Source organism: Mauremys reevesii, linkage group 13, assembly GCF_016161935.1.
Source record: "Mauremys reevesii isolate NIE-2019 linkage group 13, ASM1616193v1, whole genome shotgun sequence".
Taxonomy (NCBI): Eukaryota; Metazoa; Chordata; order Testudines; family Geoemydidae; genus Mauremys; species Mauremys reevesii.
The window spans coordinates 41,454,326-41,477,205 of NC_052635.1; the positions used below are offsets into that span (position 1 = coordinate 41,454,326).

The window sequence follows — 22,880 nt, forward strand, 5'->3', positions numbered from 1 at the left end:
TAAAAACACTTTTTTTGTATTTAACACTATTACAAATGCTGGAGGCAAAGCAGGTTTTGGGAACCCCTGTTATAGAGCCCTGGAATCTTTGCCTACTGGAATCCTGAAGGACTAAGCGAGGAGGGTCTTCCGATTGTGGCCCTGCAGCTCTCTGGGGGAGGCTTCTGTTTTGTCTCTACTGCAGAGCTCTCAGGGCCTTGCTGTGCTGTAGAACTGGAAGGGGACACTGTGGGGCCCTGGGTGGGAAGTGGCGTGCTCTGCATTCCCAGCAGCAGAGTGCACTGCTGGCATGGGGTCCACAGGGCCCAGGTACCTACAGTCCATGTTGCTATCACTGGTAATCTCATAGCGTGTCTTGTGGCATCCTTAAAGAGGCAGCTTCTAGAGCGATGGCAAAAGCTGAGAATTTAAATGTTCAGAAGGAAGTGTCTAGCCCAGGGATTGGCAACCTTTCAGAAGTGCTGTGCCGAATCTTCATTTATTCACTCTAACTTAAGCTTTTGCGTGCCAGTCATACATTTTAACATTTTTAGAAGGTCTCTTTCTATAAGTCTATAATATATAACTAAACTATTGTTGTATGTAAAGTAAATAAGGCTTTTGAAATGTTTAAGAAGCTTAATTTAAAATTAAATTAAAATGCAGGTGGCCAGGACCCGGGCAGTGTGAGTGCCACCAAAAATCAGCTCGCGTGCCGCCTTCGGCACCCGTGCCATAGTTTGCCTACCTCTGGTCTAGCCTTTGCGGTTGCACAGACAAGCTGGAGGGTGTCACCTCAAAGCTTAACCACCAGAAGGCAAACAAAGAGAGCCCAAAACGTATCATCTTAAGAATCTCATGATCTGGGGGGGGTGACTAGTAATTGTTCAATGCTTGTGGTGGCTGGGTGGGCTTCTGACCCTGCGGCCCTGGAGCACAGGAGGAGCGCGGCGGGTGGCCGCTGCAGGAGTGCATGCTGCCAGCGGGCTCCTGCACAGCCCTACGCTTTGCCCTGCGCCGGCACCGGAGCGGGGTCAGGCGGGGGGGTCCCGGCACGCGCTCTCTGCCCCGCGACGCAGGGGGCAGGCGCACGTGCCACCCACGGCCAGCAGGATCACGTGACTGCCGTCTGACCCTGCCTCTCCTGTCTGGTCAGTGATGGAGCGAGGCGCATGCGCAATCTCGCCCCAGCGCCCGTCACTCTCTGCCCTATATAAGGCGCAGCCGGAGGCGGCGGGGCTCCCGACTCCGCAGTGTGTGAGGGGGCGAGGCTGGGCTGGCGGTGCAGCTACCTGAGCGGCCTCTCCCCCGCGTCTAGCCAGGGCCTACGCCGCCGAGCGGAGCCACCCGCCGCTTTCTCCTCAGCCCCGCGCCAGGCCGCGCGGCCGGCCCCGGCGGAGCCATGAGCTCGGGCACCCCCTACATCGGGAGCAAAATCAGCCTCATCTCCAAGGCGCAGATCCGCTACGAGGGCATCCTCTACACCATCGACACCGAGAACTCCACCGTGGCGCTGGCCAAAGGTGAGGGGGGGGCGGCCGGGCCGGGCCGGGCCGGGCATCCTCCGCACTGAGGCGGCGGCTTCTCCCCACAGCGCAGACCGCGGGGCTGGCCCTGTGGGGCACGGGGGAGTCGGGCCTAGGCATCCGGCCCGCTGCTCGGTGGAGAATTGGGTTGGGGGGGGGCGGGACAGCGGAGACACTCGGCGTCGGCTCGCCTCGGCTCTGCGGACCGACGTGCCCGGGCCCACTGGCGCGGAGAAGGCTGAGCTGGGGCCGGGAAACCTGCCGTGGCTGGTCACCCCCCGGACTCGGGGACTGTGGGCCCCGACAGCGCCTCCCTGCCGTGGCTCCGAGGCTGTTGCCTGGAACTCGGCTTCAGTCCACGTTCAATCTCTCCCCGTGTCTGGGATGCTCCTTCGCCCCCCACACGCCTGAACAATGAGCCGAGCCGCCTGGCGAGGGAGGTGTAAACAGGCAGCAGCTGGAGCTAAGCTGCTCTGCAGGGGTGGTCTGGCGAAAGCCCCAGGGACCTCGCATCTTGTTTCAGTCTGGGGCTGGCTGACTCCAGCTCTGAAATACCAACCTGCCCAAGCTCAAGTGCGGAGGCAGACGGAGGAGCAAAGCTTTAATTACAGCCGGGGTTGGTTCATTTAGCTGTGGCCTCTTTCATGATTCAGCGTTTGATTAATTACTTTACAGTGCCAGAGCTACCTCCTACAGTATAGCGAGCCTGGCTTGTAGAGCAAATGGTCAAATGCAAGCAAGTCAAATATTCACAAGAGAACTAACTGCTGGATATACTGCACCTTACTTGGAGGCTGGTGGGACTATTACAAGGCCTTTTTGGGACACCTGTTTAATTTCTCAAACATAGTGCAGTAATTCAGCTTTTTTTTGTGAAGAAAATATGTGAAAGCACTGCTAGTATCTTAAGTTCACCTGTTAGTCTTAAACTGCCCCACTTCTTTTTCTCACAATAATTTAGTCATAATTCTGTTCTAACAATTGACTTGATTTTTACTGTCCTACTTCATATACTTTCTATTACTTGGATGATAAAATAATTCTGCAGTGTTTGGATTGGGTGAATAACAGATCAGAGTGAAATGGAAGAATCTAAATTTGTTACATTTTTGTGTAAAATAATATACAAACCCTAAATCTTGGTTCCTCATTTTAATACTTGTGATCAAGAATTGGACTAAGTTCAAACTGAATAATGCTCTGAAATAGTAATCTCTTGTGCAGTGCCCTTAAATCATACGTATAATTAATCCTCAGTCTGTTTACCTGAGTGTTTGACACTTGGGCTTTTCTGGTTCTCCTATCTTGCAGACTGCTTCTTCACTTTTTTGCTATCTGTCCTTGTGCATACTGATCTTGATTCTCTCCTAGTCTTTGGCTGTCTCTTATTTTCATCTGCCACCTACACAAGTGACTCCCAAACTTGCTTCTGTCTAGAATCTTAGTTCTGTTTGCCATCTCATACAGTCTCTCAAACCAGATTTCTTCCATGCTGCTTTTCTAATCATCTTGCCACTATTCTTGTATTTCCAGCCTCTTGTCTCAGTGTAAGCTTGGGTTTTCTTCGTCTCTTCCTTGTGAAGATAGAGAAAGCAACAAAATTAAAGATACATTTCACCCTCTCCTCACTTTCCTAATGGGAGGGGGGAAGACTTTGTGCCTTCGTAATGTCTAACTTTCCTCCTCATCACTTCTTCCTCTCCAGTCTGTTGAAAATGTTACTTCTAAAATCATTGAACTCCGCCTGTTTCTCAAACTTTAATGCTTCCACTAGCAATCTCTTACTGCATCAGATTCGAGGACCTCATCTTTAAATACTGGGAAGTATTCAGGGGATCCAGACAGTCATTCTTGGTCCACAGTCCCTATGTGCCAAACTGTGGATAAAGAAAATCTAACTAGGATGTTTGAAACCTACTTAAAATTAGTTATTTTGAATTTCAGATATCTGACTAATTTCAAATATTGAGATGTAGCTGATCGGGATTGACCTCCACATAGGCATACATGTGTCTAAAGCTATGTACTTCATCACATCCTTTACAAAGCCTGAGTAACAGATTGTATGTAAGGAAGCTAGGAGAAGAGAATGGAATTCAGTTGGATCCCAGCATGGCTGTCTGTCAGCTGAAACAGCAGGGCTATGGCTGCTTGCTCCTTTAAGCAGAAGTCCTTGCATCCATATATACACAAATGCAATTTTTTTACCCATGTCTTATCTACACTGCTGATTCGGAGCCTCCTTTGTAATGAGTGGGATACAGCAGTCTCCTCTGTAGCCTTCGTTTTCCACCTAGCACTCACTACTTCAGAGCTTAATTGGAGTGCCTTTCACAGGACCTCTGTACTAGAAGAATGTCTTCATATGTATTAAATTAGTAGGGAAAAATACATGCTGTTTGCCTTAGAAATAAAGCTATAAGTCTTACGATATTTTGGATGTTGGTCACTTTTTTAATTTGGTGCACTGCCTGCAGCATATTGCCATCTGTGTTGTAACTTAATTTCTTTACTGGCAGATTCATATTCCATTATTAAAATGCTACTTTATAGGTTTTTCAAATCAAATTTTGCTTTTTTTGCTAAGACTAAGATTTCTTAAATTACAGGATTTATGTCAAGTGCTTTCTGATGCCTGACCTCAATAATAGTGCTGCAGTCATATTTAGACCCATGCCATTGTAACAGAAGTGTCGCTCATAAATAAGACCTTGATTTGTTTGCAGAAGTAGAGAAGCATTTTGAACTCTAGACAGAATCTCTCAAATTGCAGATAGCTAGCAATGTCCATTTAAAAGACTTGCAATAACAGACTTCTGTCCAATGTCCTAGGTGGCCTAACATTTTAGAACAGGAAGATCTCAGCAGTACAGTAATAATCATGTCAGCAGGAACTAACCCAAACATCTATAGAAACTCCTTTCCCATCCCCTTATCGTTTTGGTACATATACACCTCTACCCCAATATAACATGACCTGATATAACACAAATTCAGATATAATGTGGTAAAGCAGCGCTTGGGGCGGGAGGCTGAGCACTCCGGACCAAAGCAAGCTCGATATGAGGTTTCACCTATAACGCGGTAAGATATTTTTGGCTCCCGAGGACAGCGTTATATTGAGGTAGAGGTATACTCTCAATTTTCTCTAAAATTGACATTTCTTTTGTAGCGTGCCTGGATGGTCACCACATTTAGGCTATTTCAGACCAAGGGAGAACCAAGCTATAGAGTTCTGCGGCTATCATAGAACACCCTGCCAGCTGCTACCTCTCTGAGGGGATCCAGCTTGGGTAGCCCTTGCTGACTGCCGATATGGCAGTATGGCATGGGGAGAGGCAGTCCCTCAAATATCCTGGTCTAGGCCATTTAGGCTTTTACACATCAAAACGTGTTAAACTCCACCTGGAGAATGATGATCAACCTTTGCAGATCGCAGAGCACCCCTAGCTTGTGGTGTTGAGGTAGCTTAAAAGGCTTTTGCAGACTTAGCAGTGCTGGAACAGAGGAGCATTAATCAGTTACTAGTGACTAGTGTCCTAGTCCTGGTCCAAGGATGTGGCACATCATGTAGTGCTCTGCATTGACCTGTAAGGAGAATGACACTAGTCCTGCTCAAATATGAGCAACATCTTAGTCTGAGCTTCAAGAAACTGGAAATCCAGAAGTCCATTCAGTGCAACTTTGCAGTTTAGTGATAGCTCAGGTTTCAGAGTAGCAGCCGTGTTAGTCTGTATCCGCAAAAAAAAACCAGGAGTACTTGTGGCACCTTAAAGACTAACAAATTATTTAAGCATGAGCTTTCGTGAGCTACAGCTCACTTCTTCGGATGCAACTGATAGCTCAGTGTTTGCAAAATGTAGTTGAACTGTGTTTGAGTTCTTTGCTTAAGATGTAAGGCAGGCAGTATATGTATTAATCATGAAACCAGTGGCATTCCACTCTGGGAGTGGAGAGAGGTGAATAATGTGTATTAACTTGTGCTTTACCTGTACCTGCCGCACTTCCATGAAAAATTTAAATATAATGTCATGGTTTGAACTCTAAAGCTTTAAATGGAGTGGGACTAGAGCTGGGTGAAATTTTTTTGGTGATTAACTTATTCTGTGAAAAACAATTTTGGATTGACCAGAAGTATTTGTGAATTTGTGCTGAGTTCATCAAATAGTTTTGACCAAGTAATTTTTTTTTAAAAACCTCCATCTTGATAATGTCAAAACAAAATGTTTTGTTTCAACTATACATGCCTTTTTGGGGGGGAGGGGCATTTTTTGCCAAAAGCAAAGGAAAATTAGCTTAACAAAATACTTGTAGGGGTAGGAGGAGAGATTTTAACTTGCCTTCCACATTACAGGCCAGTGGCCTTGCCACTGGACCATGACAGATTCTGATATGAGGCTTTCTCAGTCTCTTGTGTAGCAGCTCTTCACTTTTTTACTAAACAAACTAGTCATTGGAGCAGGAACTAGAATTTGAATATCTCACATTCTAGGGGAGGGCATTAATCACCAGACGAGTCATCCTCGCTTTTTCCCCTATTCCAGTGACAGTTGTAAGAGCAGCCCAGGTGAGTACCCAAACCACTGGACTAAAGGTTATAAAGGAGCTGCTGCTCCTAGGTGTTCTGTGAACCTAGTTCTCCTTTGCTTTTGACAGATTGCCCAAATTGTGGCTGGGGATCAAGCAGATGTTTTTTTCTCTTTGGAAAGATTCAGCAAATGAGAATGTTTGGCCCCAAACTATTTTTTAATTTTTTTGGCATTGCCAGCAAACAAAAAAGTCCATTATTTACTCGGCTGTAGTTGGGACCTTGCTGCCTGAGACAGCCCCTCTTCTTGTGCTATTCTGCCACAGTTGTGGTTGGAGGAACTCAAGCTGGATTCCCCAGTTTAAGAGGCTGACAGTAGAGCAGTCTCGGGTAAGGGAGCGGTGGTGGCGGTGCATGTTAGAAACAGGCTTCATCAATGCAAAATAGTGCAAGTCATTGACTTTTTAAGAATCACCTGTTTACATGGACTACTGCTGAGGTGGGCTTTGGAAAAATCAGGTGTGTGTGGGGGGGTCAGGAGTTGTTCGTTCTAACTGTGACCTGACTTCTGGGGGTGGGGGTTGTGTGTATATGTATGTTAAATATAGCAGGGATCCTTAGAGCCTTGAGTACATGCCCTTTTGCTGTGGCATAAAGCTAAACTTCACCTGAAACTATATAGTGCTGGAGAAACAAGTTGCAGTACTAATAGAGGCTAATATCTACTACTTTCTCTCTTAAATGCTGAAGTGCGGTCATTTGGTACTGAAGACCGTCCCACAGACAGACCTGCTCCTCCAAGAGAAGAGATTTATGAATACATAATTTTCCGGGGAAGTGACATCAAAGACATTACTGTATGTGAACCTCCTAAAGCTCAACATACTCTGCCTCAGGATCCTGCCATTGTCCAAGTAAGAATTTCAATTTGAAATGGTGGTAGAATGTTTTGAGGCAAAATACTAGCAATTCAAAGCTTGACCTAAACCACAAGTCTTTGTGTTAAAAGGCGGTGTTAAAAAACTAAAGGTCAGTGTAAATGGTTCCAAGAACTTTAATCATTCAAGTGGAAACACTGGTTTTCAACCCAATACTTCCTTCAGTCTTTGTGGCCAAAGTATTGCAGCATTGAAAACCTGGTAAGCAGTCCAGATTTTAATTGACCCAGGTGAAATCGCTGTGTAGGTTATCTTTAAATATTTTCATAAATTGACATTTTAAACGGTCTTGTTACTTTTAATACCTTAAACACTAAATCCCCAACTATGAGGATAGTGGAGAAACAGGAAATACAAGAGTTCAGAAACTGTCAGTGAAAATGTACTTACACTATTCTCTTGTTGTGCAGTCTTCACTGGGCTCTGCCTCTACATCATCCTTCCAGCCACATGTGCCTTATAGTCCATTTAGAGGCATGCAACACTACAGCCAGCTTGCTGCCAGCTCTTTACTTAGCCAGCAATATGCAGCTTCATTAGGTTTAGGTGAGTAAAAACTTGAAGATGTGCTCTTTGAAATTGTACCCCATCTTTAAGGCATGGTTTCACAATGGTTTGTGCCCTAGTGTTAATAACTACATTTTCTGAATTAATTGACTGTATCTTCTGTCAGCAGTTAAAACAACCAGCCTTATGAAATGAGGCTTAATTGTAAAAAGTGTTAAAGTAAGAAATTTGTCTGTAGAGACAGTAAGAACAGTAAATGAGTCTAATAGCATCTGTTTGAAAGTACTATACATATAAGCTTACCCATTTGGTTATTGGCTCAATGAGGACATAGTCTGTTTCTAGTTTAAGATGCCCTGCATATTCTGCACGCTGATAAAATTCTCAGTACCTTAGGAAAGGACTCCAAATATGTAGCATCTCAATACTATTCTAGGTAACTTCTTGTATCTCTTTCCAAGCCCTCAGTGTCTCAACTACCTTGCCTTATTTGTGTACCTTTTTTGCTTTCTCTTCTCCCCTCTGTCTCTTTAGAGAAACTGGTAAGCCCTCCAACATCAGCAGCTGCTTCCAGCCCTAGCTCTTCTCCGTCTCCACAACCTGTTTCAGAGCCTGACATGTCTTCTGAGCCACATCAGCTCTCTTCCAAGGGTAACAGCAGTTTGAGGACTCCAAATATTTGGAAGAACCTGCATGGTGTTTGCAGAACATTCTATTCTGCTTGTTAACCCTCTCAAAATGACAGTACTTATGTGTAACTATAGCAAAACTGATACATCGTTCTTAGTTCTTGCTTTGTTTCTGACCATTTGTTAGAGCTCTGGCTTACTGCTACTCTAGAAGAATTGATTGGGGGGCTGGGGAAGGAGAACAAGTACAGGATAGTGGTTAGTCTTCATAGGGAAGGCTGGCTGCAGAAGATGTTTGCTTGTTGGGACATAACAATAGATATTTATTGCCAGCTTACAGAATAGCATGAAATGGACCTTTCCTTTCTGTAGAGGAAGGAATGATGCTTAGAGCCCTGCAAATCCATGGATGTCTGCTTTATATCTGTGGATATCCACAGATCATTTTTGTGGATCAGATGCAAATACAAATTTTGCTTCTGGGTAGGGCTATAATGATACCCCAGAACTTAGTAACTGCTTTAGCTAGGTCCTTAAAGAAATACTTGAGCCTTCTCCCATTTGTTATTGGAGAGGAATTTTTGAATGCATTCCACACTTGACATGGGCCACTGTAAATAGCTCTCTGCTTCAGTAGGTGTTACATGACTGCAGTATTCATGCTTTACTGATTGACCCTTTTGTTTGACAATCTGCATTCATGGAAACTATCATATCTGAACAAAGACATGACAGTTGGTTGATCTTAAATTTTATGCACTACAGTGAATCCAGTTCAAAAGTAGGTTCAAGGGAAAACTAGATTGAAGAGCTTTGCAGTGTGTTCAAGGCAAATAGTGTGGGTACAATCCACGTGTGCAGGTAGCTGTCATGAATCTGCTTATAATCCACACTTAAAAATGCTTGGGTCAAGTTGGAAAGCAAACGTGTGTAGCTTCCCCCCCTTTTGGCCTATATCTATCTCTCTGTACCATATCAAAGATCAACTAAAGTATGCTTCAAAATGATGCTTGCTGATAGTAACTACTGGGAAGGCTTAATATCTAGACATACTCTAAGGGTGGCATTTCTGGTTTATTCGTGTGAAAGTCCTAAGTGTGTACTAGATTAGTATGTGGCACAATAGAGAATTCTAGAAATAGAATGCAGATTCAGGATGCACTAAAATAAGCAATGGCTTGGCTTGTGTAATGGTGTAATGCATTTCTTGATCTTAAACTGAACCAGTTGCATGGAAGCAAATATCTGTCCTCACTTATGCAAAACTACCTAACATTCTGTTCATCAATTTTTATGTTCGTATAAAGAATTAAGTGTGGGATGTCTCAAAGTACCAAACATTAACTTCTTTGCAACCATAGGGAATGAATATTTGTCTGAACGTTTATTTTAACTTTCTAATATGGCTTGTTATACTTCACACCATTGAGATAAGTGCCCAACTGTGTCATAGTGTAAAAAAAGTCTTGAAACAACCAACCTCCTGGACTTTTAAGGTTGAAATGTTACCCTCTAACTCCTGTACTGTGTGCTTTAATATCTAGGAAACATTGAGACTGGACTAGTTTCAACTTGTTTCTGGGTTTTCTTGATGGTTTTTTAACAGTACCAAACTACTTGATGTAGTGTCCTTATGGAAGGACTTCCAAATGCATATAAACATGACTTGTACTTGATGGACCCTAACTACTAGAGCCGTTAAAATAAATGTTTAATGGCTCTAGTAGTTATGGTCCAATAGATCTGACACTGATGCCACATAAATCTGGTTCTGCATATCAAAAAGCTGTGTACAGTAAGACTAAGCTATTGATGCAGTAAAGATTATGCACACTGAGACACTCACAACTGCTTTGAAAATGAAGTACTTTCAAGAAAAGTCTGAAGCAAGCATCTTTTAGCTAAAAAAAATATTTATTCTGTAAAATCATACACAAACAAGAATACCTAATGAAGAGAAATGGGAATTTGTATATTTTGGAAGCTTATTGCATATATAGTGATGTCTTAATTTGATATGCCTAACTTCGTCCTTACCAATTTGCTCCTTTATAGTAATTAACTTGCATTCTTCAAGGGTAAAATTGTTTACTTGATTTATGGACCTGAGCTCATAGGCCAAAAACTTGTATGCCAACACTTACTCAAATGTGTAGTGAGACGCATACCAAACCCCCATAGCAGAATAATGGACGTGCCTAGGAGGTTCTGCGCAGGTATTGAAATCTGTTTTGATCATGGAGGTAGTTGGGGTTCATGAGCACTGTTGGTGTAATTCTTTCACGCAGTACTTCCTGGAATGCAACTAAAAAACTAGTTGTTGTAATCACCCCCTTTGTTTTTCCAGGTACTGGCTTCCCATTGGTTCACCCGGTACGCAAAAGTCCCATGGTGGAGCAGGCTGTTCAGACTGGTCCAGTTGATAACATGAATCAAAAAAAGCCACCCCCAGCAAAAGTAGTTTCCGGGATCCAACGCAATGGAAGGCAGATTCCACAAAGTAGTAAGACAAATGGTATTACCAAAGTCTTGTTTTCAAATGGTATTTGGTAGAGCTTCCTTCAGAAAAATGTTGAAGTAACTTATCCAGCAGGCTTAAGGACTGTTCTAAGTTAGTGTACCTTAGAAGTTGAAAGTTAACTTTATAATCCAAGCATATAAGAATAAACAGTCTTCCTTTCCCTGTTTCTTTGCTGTAGATATAGTTCAGCCACCACCTGTGCAAACTCAAGGCCAGGTGAATGATGAAAACAGAAGACCTCAAAGGAGAAGATCGGGTAGGCTAACTTGACCTTAAATATGCAAACTGCCTTATGGAACTCCAATTCTCTGCTCCATATAATTGAGACTACTGGCTAACATAAGATGCTTATAAGCAGCACCATGTTAATAGTAAAAAATAATAAAATAAAGAGGGTACATGGAACAAAACAGCCAAAAGAGCATTCAGGCATGCAGAAGTAATGTTTCCTTAGCTCCAGAGGTTCCTCTGCAAGAACCTTGCAGAGCCATAGAGAACATACCAGGGGAGAATTGCTTTGTTGCGTCTCCCCTGAAACTCCGGTATACTCATGTAAACTTGATATCAATTGTTGTCTTTACATGGGCTACCCCTCATACTGTGTAAGGATCTTCAAAAGGGATTTGAGGTAGCAATAACCAGCCAGACCATGTTATTACAACTCGTCTAAGTTGTCTTCCTCATGTATTGTAGAGAACCATGTTAACTGGTTCTAGCCTTGTGTGAGTTTCCTGAAATCTGTACATATCCCAATGTGTGTGGGTTTATGGGGGGAAATTCCTTCAAATTCCTTGGAAAATTTAAGTTTCATTCCCCCCCCTCAACTGCTTGGCATTATCTTTATAGTAGTTGAATGCAACACTGTCAGGGAAAGTTGGCTGTAGTAATCTAACTTAACAGTTAGACTTAACTGCCAAGAATGTTTTCCAAAAAGTTAAAGTATTGCTCTAATGTGTTTCTACAGTGAAGTTCAGACGTCTCTTTCAAAGAGGTGTGGCATAATCACAGGACTGGAAGCCAGAAACTCCTGAGTTCTAATCCTGGTTTTCTCTGGCCTTGACCAAGTCATTTAACCTTCCTACGCGTTACCAAGTGTTTAAACTCTCCTGCTTTCAGGAAACAGGAGAACCAGAAACCGTTCTAGAGGACAAAATAGACCAGCCACTGTGAAGGAAAACACAATAAAGTTTGAAGGTGACTTTGATTTTGAAAGTGCAAATGCACAGTTCAACCGAGAGGAACTTGATAAAGAATTCAAGAAGAAACTGAACTTTAAAGGTTTGTCTTTTATTAAATATAAGTGGCTTTACTAATTTTAAGGATGGTATATAGACCAGACCACCTCTTGCTCTGAGAAATTAGTGATTGATTAAAATAGGGAAGAATCTCAGATCTAGTTTGAGGGAGCAAGAAATTGATGGCTCTTCAGTATACGCAGCAAGGAAGTGTGTAATTAATCTTCTATCTTCAGATGACAAAGCTGAGGCAGGTGAAGAAAAGAGTGATCCTGGAGTAGCAACTCAGAATGATGGCAATGCAGATGAAGACCTCCTTGGACCCAATTGCTATTATGATAAATCAAAGTCTTTCTTTGACAACATCTCTTCAGAACTAAAATCCAGGTAATTATCTTTCTGAAGCTCAGTCTGTCTTACACCCTTTAGTGCTGGCAGTATATTAGAGAGGTTCTATGCTAGGCAATGCCTAGCCATTTATACGAACACAGATAAATGAAATACTGCCTCTTGAAAGGCTTCTTCTATTCTGAAGTTTTGAATGATCAATAACTAGGTTTTTGGAAGGCATGTGGCCCTAGAATTTGACAGCTCACTCGATACTACTAAACTTACAAATAGTGATATCTGATCTTACAACAAATTGCAGTCTTGGGGGGTGTTTCTTTTTTTGGGGGGGGAGGGGGGGATTCACTTGACATAAACTCAGATGTGAACAAGTGCTTAAGGTTATGCTTTTGGCATATCAGATTGAACACAAGACATCCAAAGGGTGAACTATTGGAATATCATAAACTACAATATCTTTTAGACATTCTAGAAACTGTTTTAAAATATCCTTAAACTTCTTTACCCAATTTTTTCCACTTAGTCTTTACCATTTGTCCTCCAAGCCTGAATCCGTTCCATTAAGATTATGGAGAGTTGCTTGCTGTTCTTCCATGCACAAGTGCTGCAGTGTTTGTAGGGGAAAGTCTAATGGAAGCATGGAACAACTTGGATTTAGAATTTCGTAAAGATAATTGCTTAATTTAAGGATTTCAGTTAAAACATTGGCTCTAAACTGTGTCCTTTAAATGTCTGTTTAATATTTTAAAACCCAAGAGAACTTTTTTAATCCCCTGATCACCTATCCATTCCTGTCTCCTTACCAGACAGATGGTGGCTAGATTGCCCTTAACTTGTTTCTGAAGTTCTAAACCCCGCTCCTCTCCCATTACTGTATGCTGCACTTCCTTGGCTAACAGTTGCATTTTTATCCTTCTAAGTCACTAATTGCACTCTTTTTCTTCCTATATAAATTGATTACTTTGCATAATGTACACCTTTACCTGTCGGGGGGAGGGGAGAGGGAAAGGTGTACAGTAGAGCTCTGTTGTAGAAGTCAGACCTCTTATGCTTTAATCCGGGCTCTGCTGTTGAATTTGTGTGGGTCTTAGGCAACTCACTTCATCGGTTTCCTTGCACACTCGTTTCCCCTATTTAGACTGTAAGCTCTTGAGTCCAGGAACTGTTTTTGTACAGCAGCTTGCACAAAAGCCCTAATCTTGGTTGATTCTAGGGGCTGCTGTAATTCTGAATCTTTAAACAATGAGACTTTGCACTCAAGCCCAACTTCGATAGTCTCATTTGTTGACAGTGGAACTAGGAAATATAATTCTTCCATACAGTTATTATAAGTAGTATAGTGATATACAGTTGCCCTTTGTGTGGGGAAGGAGGAATCTAGTGCTTTCTAGTTACTAAAGCTAGTCTAAAACAGGAACTCCTTTCCTGGTTGTCATGATTGAAACTTGGTAGAACTTAATTGCTCTAAAGGTACCAATAGCATTTCAGGAAAACAGGTGGCAGGTACTGCAGCACTATTGAAACTGCTGTTCAGTCCCTTTAAGGCACTTGTGGTTCCTGCTTCCAGTTAGGGTGAAATGGTAACTAACAAGATATGACTGTTGAGCTGTCCCTTAATATGTGACAAGTCCAAGGCAGTAAGGGTGCAGAGAAAGCAGGGTGCAGCATATCAGTCTTTCTAGATCTCTGTAAAACAAATGATTTCTTCACTCCTGCACAAGTGGGACAGACTTTCCCAAAAACTATCTTCTGAATAATGGTCATGCTTGACTCAAGCCTGACTGCAGTCTTGTTCAGTTCCAGGCGTACAACATGGGCTGAAGAAAGGAAGCTTAATACAGAGACATTTGGCGTGTCTGGCAGGTTTCTTCGTGGACGTAGCTTTCGTGGTGGATTTCGAGGTGGAAGGGGTAGTGGAGCAGCACGGCGAAACCAAACAACTCACAGAGCTGGTACTGGAAGAGTGTAATGGAGGCAAGTTTTGTAGCAAATGCTGTGTCTAAATAGCTGTTCAGTTTTTACCTTGGCTGCTACCTTTGCAAGCAGACCAAAGGTGATTCCTTATGGATTCACCTTTCATCCTCCTCATATTGGGTGGTATGAGGATAGAGCAGCCTTAACGTCATTGTTGTGCCACTCATGGTTATTCTTTGCTGGGCTTGACATTCTGACCAAGTCTGAATAAAAGTGGCCTTTGCCTTCCTCTCAAGATAATAGAATGCAAAACTTTGAGGTTGCATTTGTGATTTAGTTGAGCAAGAGTAGCTTGACCAGGGGAACGAATCTCAGATTGGTGTTTCTGTGGGCATGGATGGGAAAGAGGTGGGATTGGTCTCCTTTATTTGATGCCTAATACTCTTTCTCTGCAGGCTCTAAATTCTTCTGCCATGAAGATGAAAATTATGTATATAGGATGAAACAAACTGCTGTACCAATGTGGGCTAAGAAGTCCTTGTTTACTGTCTGAAAGTCAATGACAGAAGTTCATGTACTACGGCTTGTATTTTGGGCTTCAGCTTAATTTGAACCAGCATCTGAGAGCTGGAATATTTTTGGAAGCGGGAATGTGTTCAGGGTTATTTTCTTGGAGTCTTTTTTTTTCTTCCCCCCCCCAAAGTGCAGGCCAACTTAAAATATGGTTCTTCTTTCTGGGACTCTATAAAGTTACTGTCATTGAAACAAAGTGAAACTCCCTTTCTGTACCCTGAAGATCATCATGCTATTTTAACTTTCTTTAAAACAGAACCAAAGCTCACTGGAAGTAAACCAGCTAACTTTGTTCTGAGCAACCAAATGTACCCTTTGCTGCTGCTGCTGATCTCTCATTAAGGCAGCATAACTTCAGTAGCATGTGGTGTCTGAAAATACAGATTTCTGCTGCTGAAGGGGTTGTGTATAGTGTGACTTGGGAATACTGGGTGGCTGCTGATCATGTGATAGTGTAAAAGTGTACAGTTATTTGCAGGTCCACTACTCTTTCAGGGGTACTGCAGGATTCCATGCAATGGCACAAAATCAGTCACTTGGGGCTGTCTCTGAAGTCCTGTTTGGAGGAAAAAGCCCAAAGCCTCTAACTAGCCCGGTTCTATGTAGGGAAGAGTGCTATGCTGTATTTCCTCACTCATAAAACAGTGCTAGAACCGCAAGTGAGCTCCTACATGCGGTGTGAAATACTCCATGAAATGTTCTTGCAGTAGCTTACCTGTAAACTAAGCAAGAATAAAGATGGAGAAACCTCTCAAAAGGAGCAATTTGAGAGATGGCTTATGACTTATTGCCCCTACCAGTACCAGATTGTGTGAACCGTAGACACTGCAAACAGCTTTATGTACACGCAGAGGCTCTGTGATGGAACACTATAGAATGTTGCTTTCCCTAAACTAAAAGGGCAGCCCATGTAATGAAGCTTATCAGATGGGTGTTCTTAATTTTTCTCTAACCCCCCAACTGTACATAGTTCTTTTGTTAGAGGTGTGGGGCAAATTGGGAGGAGGGGTTATAAACTTGTTTGCATGAATAAGTGGGTTAAGCTTAGTTATTAGGCATGTGTTCCTTTCATGGTTGATGGGAAATTTTGTTGAAAAAGCACTTTGATAACTGAACCCATTACATAGCCAGAATTTTAATTTATGCGTTGACTAAATTACTGTAAAAGCTTGGCTTTCTTTTTGTTAGGACTTCATTAAGAATTAGAACACAGCTGCCCCATTGCTATGGAGAAATGTAAATTGTAATAAATAAACATGTACATGTTTAACACGTCTCCCATTTTTGTTCCTGTAAATGGCTAATGCTTGTTTGCAGGAGTGTTACTCAGTGGCTTAATAGCTGAAACCTCTCATTTCAAATAAGCCAGAGCCCTAGTATCTAATGAAGGATGGGCTTGGTGTTAATCACAGCCAGAAATGTCTAACTTTCATTTGTAAGAAAAAACTCGACCAATCTGTACTTCCTCCACAGCTTCATACTTCAGTTCCTTCATTTTGGATGGCTGCTTCTCTTGCTTCAGTGGGAATGAAGATTTCAGCACTTGTCTTCTCTTAGGAGAAACAATTAGAAGCAGCAGCTGAACTCTTATTTTCTGTACTGATCAAATATTACTGTTAACATACAAAGCTACGATCTCTCCTTTACATTTTCCTGTGAGCTTAGCCTGAAGTGTTCAGCTATCACGTTTATTTATCTTTATGCAAATACTGTGGAGTGGGAACCTCAGGCCAGATCGAATTCCTTTGATTAAAAAAGTAGCAGTTAAGCTTAGCTATGAATGTCTTGGACTGGCTTCTGCTAAACTTATTTCTTAGCATTAAACTCCATCAGCTCAAAAGAGGGAATCTACATGTCAGTCCTATTCTAATTTAAATCTTTCACCTTGTGGTTGGACTAGTGTTATATGTTAAATAACATCGGCTAGTGTTGTGTACTATTGCATATGGATTATTTTACTTACTTGCTCATTGCACTCTATGCACTTAAAGCAAAACCCTCTTCTGGGGCATATCTAAATGCATAACTTTTACATGTCAGGCAGCTGGCCCTAGCTTTCTTGCATTTTGTATTAAAAAGTGGGCTAGATGACTTCACCATTCCACCTCTAGAATTAAAACCATTTTTGAGGTGGGGGGGGTTGTACCTTTCTAAAATTACTGAATTCTACTAACTGCAGCTGTCTCACTTAAGGATCTGAATGTACACATTTGACTAGATTTCATCCCCTACCCTTCTCCACTCAAGCCAGTTGTCAATAAGCAACACCATACTAATAATGCCAATAGCTCCTACCATCCTTCATATCACTTAAGGCACAGTGCTAGTACAGCTTCCCCAACCCCCACAGGCTGTCCTCTCTTCCACAGCTAACATACAGAACTTACAGTGTATGTATTTCAGGAGCATTGCTTCACTAGCTATCTTTAGCCCCTTCACTGGGAGTAGCTAAACTCATAATAGTCCCAAAGCAGTATGTATGTTAAAACCAAACTTAAAAAAAAAAAAAAAAAAAAGCTGAAGAGTGTTGGGAATCCTTTCCAAGCTTCAGGAGGATTCGACAGGTTAAAAGCATGAGCTAGCAGCTCTGTTCCTTATTAATTGTACATAGTGACACATGCTCAGGCTTATCTAGACCAGTACCATGTGCTGAGTAACTGTAGGTTCCTTAATGCTATGTTCCCATGGCTCTGAGTCCTGACAGTAGGAGTTAGTCCACAAGCATTAAGGTCCCCTCCCTGGCTTCCACCAGCCTAGTTATTCCTTGCAGAGCAGCTCTTCTGGTCCCAAGTCTTCCTAATCCTTCACTACCAGGCACTCAGACTTTTCCTCTCTGGCTCATCACCCTCAAAGGTGTGAAAACAACCCCCTGTTACCAGTTCACTTTGGGGGACATACTCCATGGAGTTTGCCCAGTAGAGCTCTGCTTGGGGTAAAAATAAACTAAGTTTATCTAATAGAAAAATCACAGCTTCAAAGATGAAATAGTAAGGAAAAGCAAACACATGCAACTTGCACCAAAACTAAACTGTAATGGCCCATCACTTGTCCTCTCCTGTGTATGGCCATGCATGGTTACTTGTGCCTAGGTTTGCATAAACACCTCCCTGCTGCAAGATCTATTTGAAATTGTAATACAAGTTATGAAGATAGTATTCTAAATACATAAATTCATAGCTATAATCATACATATCTCATTAAAAGTTTTCAGAAAAAAACATAACCTGGCATATTTATATACATGCTACCATTCTAAACAACCAGTTGCTTCAATTGCTTACACCTGGGGGTTCAGACCTGCTGTTCTCCCTTGGGTTTTCTGGACCCTGATTGTCAAACCTGTGTGAAGTACAAGTTTTCAGCATTAAAGAAAGGTAATGAGTAAGTGGGAGAAGTAAGGACCATATGTTCTGAAAGTCTAAGTTCTTGCTGATCAGGAGGGTTTCTGATAACTTACACCAACTTCAGTCTCTGAGATGACCAGGATGTCTACCTAGGCATTTGATGTCATTTAGCTCTAACTGTAGCTTGAAACCCCCCCCCCCCCTGGATTTAAAGCGTAATTTGACACATATTACCTAGTATAAAAGCTTGAGGTGTTGAAGTATCCACCTGAGAAAATAAAACTTACGCTGTTAGACGTCTTTCAAAACCCTGTCAGGGTGGTCCTAAGTCATATATATACCATAATGACCTTTGCTCACATCTATTGAAAGAAAAGGGTGTCCAGTGCTTCCAGAGGGGATGCCTTCTGTTGAGTGAATTAACTAGGTCAGCCAATAGTCCTGACCCATATTTCAGTGACTGTAAGGTGCAGCTGCATGGTGAGAAATGAATCTGTATAAATGGGGAATTCCACACTTTCTGATTGCAGTGCCTGACTTGTTCAATTTTCCTAACACATGGTGCAGCAACTTGTCATGCTCTGAAAGTCAAGCAGTCTTCTAGCTCTTGCATGGTGCAAGTAAGAGATTCTGCCATGGAACCTTAATAAAAAATTCTCTCCCAAAACTGTAGGGGTAGAAACAAATTTGGATGGTGTCCTGTTCTGAGTAATTAAGTCTGGTAGAAGAGAGAGAGAGATATTGATGGTATCACTAAGATTTCTGATGTCTCTGGACTAGTGGTGCCTGGGCCTATCTGGGGCTACTTGGATGATTGAGACCTTGTTCTGTTTGACCTCCTTTAACATACATGGGGTCAGAGGAAATAGGTGGATATGCATACAACAGGCCCTGAATTCAGAGTATTAGGAAGTCATCTGCTTGAGTACCTAGACTCTGTCCTACCTTGGAACAAAATATTTTGCATTTCATCTTCTATTCATTCACAAAGAGATCTATGTGGGGAGCACCCCACTAATTGAAAATGGACTTGAGGATTGAATCTTTTTTATGGACCATTTGTGATTCTGAGAAAAATGCATAATTAGATGGTCTGCCAGTGTATTGTGTAGGTTTTGAAGGAGAACTTCAGTTAGTGTTGTGTTTTTTTTTGTTGTACCAATTTCACAGGATTGCTTCTTTACATTAGAGCATTGATCTTTGTTTACATAAAACATTGCAGTGGTATTGTCAGTTCTTATCTATACACTCTGATCTTTGAGATGAGGTAAAAGGTCATGCAGACAAACCACGTCACTCTGAGCTCCAGAATATTTATATGAGCCGAGCCTCTTTTTGAGACTGCCAATCCTATATTGTAAAGTTTGTCGAGATGGGCTCCCCAATCCAGTAATGAAGTATCGGTTACTACTGACTTGGTGGGAAGTGCTGAGGAGAACGGAACTCCTTGCGGATCTGATGTGGGAATTCAAAACTTCTTGAGTGATGTGTATTCCCGTATCTATTTTGTGAATAGCAGGGTGATAGACCATCTGTAACCATCCCTGAAGACCGTGAAGATGCAGTCTGGTAAATGGCATCACCAGAGTACATGAAGCCATGACACTAAAAGACAGAGACATGTTCTTGCTGTAGTACATGGACTGTTTAGCTGTTGATTTATCAACTCTTGTATGTTCTGAAATCTGGTCTGTGGCAGGTATGCTCGAGCCATTATGTGATCTGTTAGAATTTACTGGGGCTCTATATTTTGTTTTGGAATTAAATGACATTTTCAAGTTCAGTCTCGGTCTGGAGAACAGATGCCTATGTACTGAACACAGTTTATCACCTGTTTGGGAGACTATCCTGTCACCAACCGATTGTCAGGAGATGGGTAAAACAATACATTTCTCTTTCTAACATGTACCGCGACCATAGCCAGACATTTTAGTTAAAGTTCTCAGGGCCATTGACCCCCGGAAAGGTAGCACCCTGTATTGGTAATGTGTATTGCCCGCTATAGAACAAAAATTTTTCTTGTGTGTTGGATGGATGGAAACATGTAGTTGTAGACTGAGAGCTGCAAAGCGATCTAGGGAAGGAAGTAGGGAGGACAGGGTTATCATTTGTAATTTCAGTTAGCTAACAGACATTCAGATCTCTCAGGTCCAATATTGGACTGTAGCCTCCCAATTTTTGGTGACTAGAAAATCTCAGTAGAACCCTTTCCCTAATATTGGGGTGGAACCTCCTCTATAGCACCAGGAGCCAATAGAAACTGAACTTCTTGTTGAAGGAGACTCTCATGAGAGAGGTTCCTGAAAAGGGATGGGAGGAAGTTGGGTTGGTGTGGGACTATTTTGGAATTGAATAAAATGGTATTTTTGGATTAGTTCCAGTTTCTATCTCTTGCTGGTGATACTGCTCTATGTTTCCTGGAAATAATGCAGACAGTCCCCGAAAGGGGTAGGGAAGGGGTGTCCTCCAGCATTGGTTGGTAGCTCTTGATATATACATCAAAACAACTTCTTAAAGCCAGCCTTAACAACATTCAAAGCAGATGTTGATGAAGGTCTCCTCTCATGTGTATGTTGTTTCTTAGAGAAGTCCAGCCTTCTTGCTTCAGGATGATAAAAAGGAGTAGAGACAGGCTGTTTCAGTTGAGGATGATATTGAGATTGCTGCTTCTTCTATGGGGAAGTATAGATGCCTAATGCTAACTGCTAGGTCTCAAAATGTAACTGTAAATGGGAAATTTGTCACTGAGCAGGTCTGTTTCCAGTAGGTCCTGCAGGGATTGGTTCTGGGCGCTATGTTATTTAACATTTTTATCAATGACTTTGGAAGAAAACAAAAATCATCACTGATAGTTTGCAGATGACTCCCAAATTGGGGGAGTGGTAAATAAGGAAGAGGACAGGTCGCTGATTCAGAGCGATCTGGATTGCTTGGTAAAAAGGTGCCAGCAAACAGTGTTTTAATATGGGTAAATGGATATGTATAAATCTAGGAACAAAGAATGCAGGTCATACTTGCATGATGGGAGACTATCCTGGGAAGCAGTGACTCTGAAGGAGATTTGGTGGATAATAAGCTGAAAGTAAGTTGCCGGTGTGATGCTGCAGCCAAAAGAGCTACCACGATCCTAGGATGCTAAAAAGGGGAATCTCGAGTTAAGAGCAGAGAGGTTAGTTTGCCTCTGTATTTGGCACAGGTCTGATCACTGCTGGAGTACTGTGTCTAGTTCTGGTGTCCATAATTCAAGAAGGATGTTGATAAATTGGAGAAGGGCCAGGGAAGAGCTATGAGAGTGATCAAAAGATTAGAAAACCTGCTTTATGGGGATAATTAGCAGCAGGGCCGGCTTTAGGGTGATTCCCCTGAATCAGGCCCTGCACTCCCTAAGGATTCTCCACCGATGTGCCACCAAAGGCACCGACAGCTAGTAGGGCTGCTGCCGAAGTCCTGCTGCTGTCTTTGGTAGCAGCTCTTTCAAATCGGGCCCTGCAGTGCCTAAAGCCGGCCCTGATTAGCAGTTCTCAAACTGTGGCATTTGGGGTTATGCCATCAGTGGATGGGGTTGCAGCGATCCTTAGTGTGTGGAGGACACCATTTTTGCTCTGCACAGTGTGACCTCAAATGTACTGAGAGTACAAAATCACAATGCATGAAGATCTCCATTTTGCTCTCTAAAATGGCATCCTCCATGTGGCATGACCTCACACACAGGGCCGGCTCCAGAGTTTTTGCCACCCCAAGCAGCAAAAAAAAAAAAAAAAGCCACGATCACGACCTGCAGCTCTATCGCTGCCGCTTCAGTCTTCAGCAGCAATTCAGCGGCTGGTCCTTTGCTCCGAGAGGGACCCGCCGCTGAAGAGCCGGACGTGCCGCCCCAAGCAGTTGCATGCTGGGCTGGTGCCTGGAGTCGGACGTGCTCACACATGCAGTGCATGTGAGATCATGCTGTGCAGAGGATGCCATTTAGCTCTATAAAATGGCATCCTCCATTCTGTCTGGGGTCCCAGGAGGAAATATTTCATTAAAATGGGGTTGTGCTGGCAAAAAGTTTGGGACCCCCAGGATAGACTCAAGGAGCACGATCTATTCAGCTAGCTTAACAAAGGGAAGGTTAAGGAGTGACTTGATTACAATCTAAGCGCTTATATGCAGAGTAACTATTTAATAATGGGCTCTTCAGTCTAGCAGAGAACGGTCTAACACAATCCAATGGCTAGAAGTTGAAGCTAGGCACCAGCTAATCATCCTTCACCCTCTAAACTGAGGGAGTGAAGAGAGGTTAGCTGGAGCCTCTCACTGCTGATTGTCTTTCAGCAACAGAGAGAGGTATTTTTTTCATAAAATGGTTTGTATTTAAGTATGTAGCCCTTTCACTTGTGCAGGCAACAGCAATCACAGGTGCCCTGCAAAGGATTTTTCTTTATTTTTCTTTTGAAGGAGCCAGTGGTGTGGGGAAGTGGGTTAAGAACCAAACATTTTTTGCTCATGTTTCTACCTTAGACAGATCAAGAATTTCAAGTTTGGTCTGTCCTGGTTTTCTGAACCACCCCAGAGAAGCTCTTAAACCATGGTTGTTGTGAGCTGTAAGGGGTAGTTTACATACGAACTTGCAGACTTTAACTCAGTTAGCGTCCTGAAACAGATTTTGCTGTAAATCCAGTTTTGGACCCTTCAGTGTTAAGGAGCTAGTCAATTTAGCTAAGGTCAGTAACAAACCAGCCTTAGCTAACATAAATTTAATCACTTTTTTTACTTCAAGATGAATGTTCACACACAGTCTTGCACAAAAACAATGTAATGGGTTTCACGTCACATTATTTTGGTGGAACTTTGTAGAC

At 42.5% G+C, this 22,880-nt stretch overlaps 1 protein-coding gene across 3 annotated transcripts; it reads left to right on the plus strand.

Moving 5' to 3' along the window:
* Positions 1–1,208: 1,208 nt before the first annotated feature.
* Positions 1,209–16,083, plus strand: LSM14B (LSM family member 14B). 3 transcript variants are annotated; one of them, XM_039499040.1, is made up of 10 exons: positions 1,209–1,502; positions 6,784–6,947; positions 7,382–7,517; positions 8,013–8,129; positions 10,455–10,610; positions 10,807–10,884; positions 11,745–11,906; positions 12,100–12,250; positions 14,009–14,185; positions 14,581–16,083. In XM_039499040.1, exons 1-9 carry the CDS (start codon positions 1,382–1,384, stop codon positions 14,178–14,180), a joined length of 1,257 nt encoding a protein of 418 aa, XP_039354974.1. In that variant the 5' UTR covers positions 1,209–1,381; the 3' UTR covers positions 14,181–14,185; positions 14,581–16,083. The 3 variants fall into 3 exon arrangements, with proteins under 3 accessions (XP_039354974.1, XP_039354973.1, XP_039354975.1); XM_039499039.1 differs by having other exon boundaries at positions 1,210–1,502; positions 10,455–10,622; XM_039499041.1 differs by lacking the exon at positions 8,013–8,129 and having other exon boundaries at positions 1,210–1,502; positions 10,455–10,622.
* Positions 16,084–22,880: the final 6,797 nt, after the last annotated feature.